Genomic DNA, 9,725 nt, shown 5'->3' on the forward strand with positions numbered 1-9,725 from the left:
ATGATCGTCTAGCAATGTACGATCCTACTACTCAAACCCATCTGCACGGCCCATTAATCATCCGCCATCATCCGCCATCGCTTCCTGTCAATGCGGTCATCAACAATCTTGGCAACAAGATTAGTTACAATATTATTCAAACAATAATCAACATCTAAAGCGATTTTTTAACATCTTCTCATATGCATGAGCACGCATAACACACTAGCTAACTAGCATATATATATATATACCCAAATAATATTGTTTGACCTCCACAATTTTTACTAATGCATAACTCTCTTTAAGAGTTCTAACTCGTTAGCTCATGTAAACCGAGGAAAGAATCAAGACCAGGTTCCTATTTTCCAAGATACATCTTCGTGAATAGCAGCCATAATGATAATTCCTTCACCGCATGCATTATCATATGTTTTCCTCACCAAGAAAATACATCAAATAATCATTTCTATCTGCATGCATCAACAAATTTTCTACTAAGAAAACATGTAATTTAAACATTCTCTTGCTGCACATAAACAAAGAATATTACACGAGGTCAACTTATCTTTCTATCCTTCGACATCCTCATCGCCATAGCGCATGCTGAGGTCCTGGAAGCGATTTCCTATTGCTGGGATTAGTAAGGTGTTCCTCCACAATCATGGATATGGCCGATCCCGTTCCTCCTGCAACGTCCACCACCGTTTTTATATTCTTAAACCCATCATCATAAACCTTCCATCACAGTTTCGTGCAGACGCTGCAATCCTTCCCAGGGGACCTTACTGGTCGCTGAGAACACCAGAGGCACGCACGAATATTCATTCTCCGCTGTTAGCAGCTTGGAAAGGGCAGTGAGGCCATATCTGTATCGCTTAAACTCTGCAGCTCCCCCAGCGTGTGAGGTCTCAGTGAAAACATGGTAGGAAGCCAAATATCTGAGAAGGCGAAACAGGTATTCCAAGTGAGGTGCCTTCATATTCATATTCGTGTTGCAGGGCGCGGATGCTGCAATGTGGGAGGCGATGTCCTCCACAGAGAGAGAGCTACCTTCACCTCCACCGTGGGTGGCGATAATGTCGGGAATGTTGAGGTTAACGGCGGCCTTCAACGCCAAGGGCTTCACCAGAGAAAAGATCATGTCGTAGAGTTGGAGTTGAGGCGAGGAAGAAGTATCTATTTGGAGGGCGGCATTTGGAGCAGAAGCAACAGCAGATTCACCCATGGCTGCTTGGTGACTGGGTGTTGCAGGGATTATAGAGGTGAAGGGGAGGGCGTACGGCTAAAATCCATATGTTTCCCCGACAAGTAGAAGCATTCCCCTCTCCCCTGCACTGGCAAAACCAAACATCTTATCACTCAATTGATAACCACCATCAATGAAGCGTTAAGGTCCCGACTTTTAATGATAACCACCTCCTTTTATTAGTGCCCCCCCAACCAACACAAGGCTTCCCATTAATAATAATCCGCAGCATCCAAACAGAACCAAGAATCAGTTCTCAATACCAAACATCAGTACCGAATCCAAGAATCCGTTTTCGAATACAAACTGTTAACTATTCATAACTGTTGAGTTACTATGGACCCTCAGTTACATCCAACCCGTAAATATCTCATACGGTTAATTATGACGCGGTAGAGATGTTACAAAATATAAACAAAAAATAATATCGTAAATTAATTTTTTTAATGAGTGATAGAAATGTTGACCAGTTATGTATCCCTAATTTCATTGTAAGTTATTTTTATTAATTTCTTATATTACCTATTATTATAATATAAAATTGAAAACCATTATTCTTATAAATTTGAGTTTCTAGTAGGAACACTGAAAGTTAATTTAACTCACCATAACCATAAAAAGTAAATTTTACACCATAACGATGTAAAAAGCACGCCCACATAATCTTCCCGTTATTTATGGGAAATCCCCCTTATTTAGAGGAAAATAGTTAGTAACCAAACTAGCATTAGAATTTTGGCAAAAATCTCTTTGCATTATTTTCAAAGTGAATAGTGGTTTTTGTGAGTTTGTTTTGTAATTTTTTCTGGCAATTATGATATATATATATAATTTTTTTTAAGAGGTGGGAATTTTTTTTTTAAGAATTGTATGGGAATGTTACTTTTTCAATGGGAGCTACGTTCAGAGAGCTTTGATGTAATGTCTCCATATAAAAAAAATTGAAAATGCTTACAAATCACAACATATTCATAATTGCTAATTATATTGACTTATCATCAACTATATTATTAACTACAATAAGCACTCTATACATCTGTCATCACCATACATTTGGGGTTGGGGGGATGTTGTTACAACCATAGCTTAATTTGTAGGCGGGTTTATGATTTCCAAGGTTTAAATTTATCAATGGTTTTGTCAACCACCTAATTGACTATCCCAACTATACAAACCCCCATTCTACGCATCGGGGTACTGTCATAAATATCCACAGACTTGATCTATTGTGGAACTGTACATTCTTTATGGTGGACTTTAATTTTCGGAGGCCACTTGCCAGGATGAGGGGACGACCTCCTTGGGATGCTTCTCCATGGTGGACAACTGTCCCTTGCTGCTTTAAGGTTTGTACCCCATCGAGGGCTCTCCTTGCCATGTTGAATCGGACGGTGGAGGGCGCTGTTGGCAGTATTATGCTTGGTTGAATACAGGAAAGGTCTTCATTGTTGTTCTTGCTCGCAATGGAGGGTTTTTGCTCCTATCCACCCGCAGAGGGTTTCATTGTGGTAAAACTCTGAACCCAACTTCTTCCTTTTCATCCTCACCGCTACTCGAGAAGGCCTTTCGCTCCTTGATTGTTCTTCCTTATTGACTACAGTGTGCTGCTATGGCTTTGGGCGCGGCTACACAGGTACTGGAGGTGTTTTGTGATAGCCTGGGTAAGTCAACCCAACACTAAGACATTGTTTATTTAGAGTTGAAGTGTTTGATTCAGTTGCCAATGTTTTCTATCTAGCCTCATTGTCAGGGTATGCAGGTGCAACTTGAGAGGCCTGACTCCGGCTGTCGAAACTCGGCTTGGTCTTCAATGGGTATGAGCTTAGTTATATATATCTTTCAAGAAATGAAGGGCGTGCCCCTAGTCTCATGAATTGTATGTCGCATGTATATGTTAGCAAGAGCTGAGGTTTCTCTAGTTTAGAGCTTCTAAGCTTTTAGCTAGGTTGAGTTGGTTGGCATGTATTCTCTGTTAATGAGACAACACGTCTCTAGCCTTTGAGGCGTTATTTTTAGATTTATGACGGTTGGGTCGGAAATCTTTTCTCCTTCCGAATGTATGGTACCGTTCTTTAATTTTTGTGGTGACCACTGTCCTCAAACTGGTTGCATGAATAAGCCAGCTCGACCTGAGTTTGATTATGTAAAACTATGACTTTTCCTCTTGAACTATAATTTCTGAGGAATGTCTCTATCTCTGGTTAATGTATGATTCACGGTTATTGCTTGTGCAAAACCCGCGGCTCATTTGCTTGATGTCTGTACTGGAAGATAACTTTAAGTGACTCTTTCGCTCACTGATATTTAATACTCTATTTTCTTTGCTTCCTGGCTTGAATGTATTTGATCTCACAGCCTACTTCTTTGCTATAGGTTTTCCATGTTTAAATCTTTCCTTTTGTGGATAACTGCAGCCTTGCGGCTATATTGATTACAATTTTCTACTGATTGCTTCATTTCCAACTAAAGAATTAGTTCCAATTTCGTTTATCTATACCTAGATTTGGGGATTCCGCTAGATTGGAATAGAGTTATGTTTTTGTTTTAATATTGAGAAGGAAATGGTTCTCTGTGTTTATTGAAACGTAGATGTTGCTCTTTCCTACTAGTATTTGGCCATTATTTATGTTGCTATCTCGGAATTCTTTTGAATAGATACACAGTGCTACCTCTTAAGCTTTCCGAAAATTCTGTTGCCAATTCCTGAACTTAAAGGGTTTCAGTTTATACATGTTTACTGAATCAGTTTTCTTTAATTACTATTTATATATGTGACTATTTTTGAGATTAGCATTTTGTTTAAGGGTTACTTTTGTTAGTAATTAAGCAACATGTTTCAGATGAACTTATCTAGTTTGTAATTTAGCATTCTATTTTATTAGTTACTGCTGATAGTATTCAAGCAAGATATCCCAGATGTTAGCTTGTCTCGCTTGTAATTTAGCATTCTATTCTAAGAAAATTACTGCTAATAATAATTAAGCAAGATATTCCAGATGTAAACTTGTCTATCTTGTAAATTAGCATTCTATTCTAAGAAAATTACTGCTAATAATAATTAAGCAAGATATTCCAGATGTAAACTTGTTTGGCTGGTAATTTAGCATTCTATTCTAAGAAAATTATTGCTAATAATAATTAAGCAAGATATTCCAGATGTAAACTTATCTGACTTACTGAACTTCCTATAACCTTATAACTCATTTAACCTCCCAACCTTGAGACTTGCGCTCCAGCGCTTTTAGTCTCCCCCCGAGGTACCTGAACTTGGTAAATTATTCAAGAAAACTCCGTCTTGAATAGAAGAAAATATATGATCTTAAACAGACTTATCCACTGCTTCTCTGTTTGTCTCTACAACACATACATTCTGCTTTCTTACTCCTCCATTCCCTTGATCACAGATGTCCCTATCTCCCATCCTTTTGATCTTTTAGGGATGGATTTTTCATAGGAGCAGTTAGGGTTGGGTAACTGCCCCACCCACTGTTTCTTGAGAACTCATTTCCATCACCCTTATGACAGATATATCTCATGAATTAAAATAGTTTCTTTCCTTAATATATTCCAGTACTAAATTTCTTTTAATCAATTTGAAAACAAAATTTCTAATTATAAAAACTCAAATCAGTTCGAGTTTGTTTTACTGGTAGTAAAAATAAATCTTCACATTCATAGGGGATATCACATCTTCCCCCCCTATGGGAAACAACCGTGGATAAACCTCCCTCATAATCTTCTCATCTTCCGAGGTGGCTTCTTCAGGCCCATAATGCTGCCATTAGATTTTAACTTGGATGATAACTCGTCTCTGCAGCATTACTTCTCTCTGATCAAGAATACCCATTGTCACTACCAGGAATTATCCTTCTGGTTCGACCTACTTGAAAAAATAAAATAATTCAGTCATAAAAAAAAACTCATTCAACTGCTAACTTTTACTTCTACATCTATATATCTATACATTTGTATGCACGTCTACAATAGATTGTTTTGAGAGATTTGTCTTTCTAACGCGCCTGGATGTCCTGCCAGTTTATTATATGTTTAGCATCATAAATATATCTCTAAAGTAAAGAAACATGAAAAACGTTGTGCACATGAATGTGGCTGGGTAGAGCGAGCTGGTATGCCACTGGCCTGATTCGAGGTAAAATCTGGAAAGTCCTGCAGAATCGGGGTGCTAGCGTATCACATCCGGTCCATTGCAAGGTGCTTTTCTTGGCCTTAACCCGAATGTACACATGCTCCCCTACGTGAAACTCTCGGAAGCTCCTTTTTCGATCTACAAAATTCTTTTGTTGGTCTTGAGCAGCCTTTACACTAACTCACACACTTTTCACCATATTTTCCATCTATTCCAGCATATCTGGTCCCAACATTAGTTTGTCATCTGGCCCGCTCCAACTCAGAGGTGTCCTGCACTTACGCCTGTATAATACTTCAAATGGGCTCATCCGTAAGGATGTATGGTATCCATTGTTCTAGGAAAATTCTACTAGATGCAATTAGTCTTCCCATTTAGATGGTTGTTGCATTACATAGGCTTGCAACATATCTTCGACAACTTGATTTACTCTTTCCATTTGCCCATCCGTTTGAGGATGATATGTGGTACTGAAATCTAATTGGGTCCCCAATCCCTCGAATAGGGCCTTCCAAAAGGCTGACGTAAATTTTACATCTCGGTCAGAGATGATCATCTTAGGTAAGCCATGCAACTTAAAAATACTTTGCATAAAAATTTTAGCAATTTGCATTGCTTTATAAGTTGACTGTATAGGTATGAAATGAGCATATTTGCTCAGCTTATCTACCACCACCATGATAGAGTTTTTTAGCTTTTTTGTTTTAGGAAGTCTAGTAATGAAATCAATAGATATTGTCTCCCACTTCCATTCTGGAATGGGTAGTGGGTGAAGCAATCCCGCTGGGTGCTGGTGCTCTGCTTTTACGAGCTAGCATTTCAAACAGTGTCGTAGGTATTCTGCTACTTCTTTCTTCATACCAGGCCAAAAGAATTCCTTCCTAAGGACAAAAATCAATTTTTGATATCCTGCGTGTCCTGCGTAAGGAATTTTATGATATTCATTCAAGATTAATTCTTTAAGCAATTTTTGGTTAGGCACATAAAGTCTCTCCTATAAACCAACAACTCATTTGGAGTCACTTCGTACCCCATTTGTTGTACGTGGCTATTTTCCACTTTTTCTTGCTGCCACAAATGGTTATATACCACATTTTGCATGGCTGTTTCTCGAATCTGATCATAGAAGGTGGTGCGGGACTCACTAAAAGAAATCTCGTATAAGAAATTTACCTTCCGGCTTAGAGAATCCACTACCCTGTTTTCTTTTCCCTTCAAGTGGCTGATTTCAAAATCAAATTCACTTAGGAAGTCAGCCTAACGAGCTTGTCTAGCATTTAATGTGGGCTGTTTGAAATAGCTTGTTAGGCTTTTATGATCTGTTAAAAGCAGAAATTTTTTGCCCAACAAGTAGTGCCACCACATTTTCAAAGCATGAATTACTGCTGTTAACTCTAAGTCGTATGCAGAATAATTTTGCTCGTATTCCTTAAGCTTTCTTGAGTAGTAAGCTATGACCCTACCCTCTTGCATTAGTATGCCACCTACCCCCTCCTTGCCAGCATCCGTAGACACGGCATATTCCTTACTAGGATCAACAGTACTCAAAATTGGAGCAGTGGTGCACAGGTGCTTAAGCTGGTCAAAGCTTCTTTGAAAATCAGTGGTCCACCTAAAGGCTCTTCCTTTCTTCTGTAGAGAGGTAATAGGGTATGCTACCCTAGAAAAACCTTCCACAAACCGCCTATAATAACCAGCTAGGCCCATAAATGATCTTATGTCAGCCACATCTTTTGGTACCGTCCACTCCATATTGATTTTTATTTTCTCAGGGTCTATCGTGATTCCTTCCTTGATGATAATATGTCCCTAGTACTGGATTTGTTCCTTGAAAAAGTCACACTTGTTGTACTTAGCATACAACTGGTGTTCTCTTACAACTTGGAGGATAATGCCGAGATGTTCCTTATGTTCTTCCACGCTTTGTGAGTAGATCAAGATATCATCAATAAAGATAAACACAAACTTGTCTAAGTATTGATGGAATATGATGTTCATGAGGCACATGAAGGTGGTTGGGGCATTGGTTAGTCCAAAAGGTAGCACCACAAACTCATACTGCCCATATCGAGTTCTGGATGCTTTTTTTTGCTATATCTTCCTCCTTTATTCAGATCTGGTGATAGCCTGATCGGAGGTCAATCTTGAATAAAATGGCTGCCCCCTCATCTTGGTCAAATAATTCATCTATACGGGGTAAGGGATATTTGTTCTTAATGGTCAGCTTGTTTAACTGATGGTAGTCCATGCACATTCTCATTGTTCCATCTTTTTTCTTAACAAACAATACTGGAGCTCCCCAAGGGGACACACTGGGTCGTATGTACTTCTTATCTAGCAACTCCTACAACTGCATTTTTAATTCTTTTAGTTCAGGAATACCCATACGGTAAGGGGCTCGGGAGACTAAGGCAGCTCCCAGAATTAGCTCAATGGTAAAATCCATGTCCATTTTTGGGGCTAAACTTGGAATTTCCTTAGGGAAAACATAAAGAAAGTTTTGTATTACTGGTATATCTTCTAACACATCAGATTTCTCCTTAGGGTCAACATAACCTACTTGAATGGAAAAAATCTGACAGCCTTTTCTGATGCATTTTGCTAGTTTGGAAGCTGTTACAAGTCTTATTTGCAGAGGTGTTCTGAATGCCCCGTATTTCTTGTCTTTTCCCCTTATCGTGTCGAAAATTAATGGTTTTAGTTTTGGAGTTAATAAGGGACCAATGCTTTTCCAACCAGTCCATACCAATAAGGATATCATATGATCCTAAGGGTAGTATATTCAAATTTTCCTGGATGGACTGGCCAGCTAGCTCTAAGTGGAAATTATTGACCTTGGCCAAAACTCTTCTTTTTTCTCCTGTGGCTAATTGCACCAACCCTGGATTTTTAAATTCTACTACTTGTAACTTACATTGTTCCACAATCTTGGGACTAATGTAACTTAAAGTTTCCCCGGGATCAATCAAAATAGCTACAGTTTGGTTAAAAATTTTACCTTCAAACTCGACCACTGTCAGTTGAAATTCTACTTGGTGGTCTTGTTGGCATTATGACACAGGTTTGGCACTATGACACACGCGTTGACCTGTTGTGGTCACCAACAACCCCCCTCTTTGTCTGGTATTAGCAATAACATCAAACAAATGGGGACCCTTAACAGAAAATATCCCAAAAATATTTTTATCAAATTTTTTGTATTTAACTCCCTAAAAGCTATATCGCATCGCAAAGAGAGAGTGAAGCGTTTTCCTATGCGCATAAATAAGCTGCAAAGAAGCGATGCGACATTCATCGCATCGCATATTTTGAAAGCGCCCTTAAAAGAAAATCTAAGGAATCGCCGACGGCCGATATGCGACGTCGCATATCGCAACGTCGCAAAAGCAGCACACATTGATCAAATGAAAATTGCGATCTTGCGATTTGCGATCTGCGATCCTACAATCTGCGATCTTGCGATTTGCGATCTGCGACGAATGAGACTATCAAATTGCTGCGATGCGAATCGCAGAAACCACTCATCGCAAAGTTTCTTCGGCATGATCTGTAAACCCAAAATTGAGCGCGCACCTTAAGGGAAATTAATGATTGCACGCCTGAGTATCCAAGGATGATCATGTTGCGTTTTTCGAAGAGTCAAGTCATTATGAGTGTCATGATTATGCATTCATTAGAACTTAAAGCTTTCATGTCAATCTTTTCGTCATTTCTCTTTTCCTTTGCGTGAACTGTAAGGCAGCAACTAATATAAATCTATATGCAGGAAACATCCAAGGAAAAGGGGAAAGCGCCAATACTTGAAGAACAGAGAGGAGATGCCTTCGCAAATGGATGCCGCATGCAGCAGAGCCGCGGATTCCAGAGTATCACTCAACAGACACTGATGAAAATAGATTATCCAAGACTCAGAGTCAAAGGCGCACAAAAGCAGCATGTTTGCAAAAGATCCTGGAGCTCAGATTGGATAAAGCAAAAAGAAAAACGCTGAAGAGGGAGGACGCTCCAGAAAAGCCTGGAACAAAGAACGGAAGCAATTTTCAATACGGAGGATTGTTCAGGCAACGAAATCCCTAACTCATTGAGTCATTCGCACGGCCGGAAACCGAAATAGCAACAGCACAATCAGTTTGAAAGAAATCTGGGTTATACTAAGTATACACACAGCAAATACACCCAGCGAGAGGAAGATTTTCAAAAATATCTTCTAGTTTGTCAGAAAGAGGTGCCAGCTTTTGTTATTTCTACTTTTATCGCTCGAGCAAAGGAAAAAGACAACCAGCCGACTCTTTCCAGGCGAACCTTGCATTGCTTACAGTACTAAGGAGCAGATACATAAATGGTTAGAAA

The 9,725-nt window shown here is 39.2% G+C and overlaps 1 protein-coding gene across 1 annotated transcript; it reads right to left on the bottom strand.

The window, feature by feature from the left end:
- Positions 1-709: 709 nt before the first annotated feature.
- LOC149205751 ((R,S)-reticuline 7-O-methyltransferase-like) lies at positions 710-1,207 on the bottom strand. Its single transcript, XM_089397496.1, has one exon. It carries the CDS (start codon positions 1,205-1,207, stop codon positions 710-712), a length of 498 nt encoding a protein of 165 aa, XP_089253622.1.
- Between the last annotated feature and the right edge of the window lie 8,518 nt (positions 1,208-9,725).

The sequence above is a fragment of the Pinus tabuliformis genome, chromosome 1_2 (assembly GCF_031772625.1).
Source record: "Pinus tabuliformis cultivar Carrire ecotype Pingquan chromosome 1_2, CPIR1, whole genome shotgun sequence".
NCBI lineage: Eukaryota > Viridiplantae > Streptophyta > Pinopsida > Pinales > Pinaceae > Pinus > Pinus tabuliformis.

Excerpts from the sequence above, each read along its gene's own strand:
- LOC149205751 (XM_089397496.1), bottom strand. The coding sequence starts at position 1,207 with ATGGGTGAATCTGCTGTTGCTTCTGCTCCAAATGCCGCCCTCCAAATA.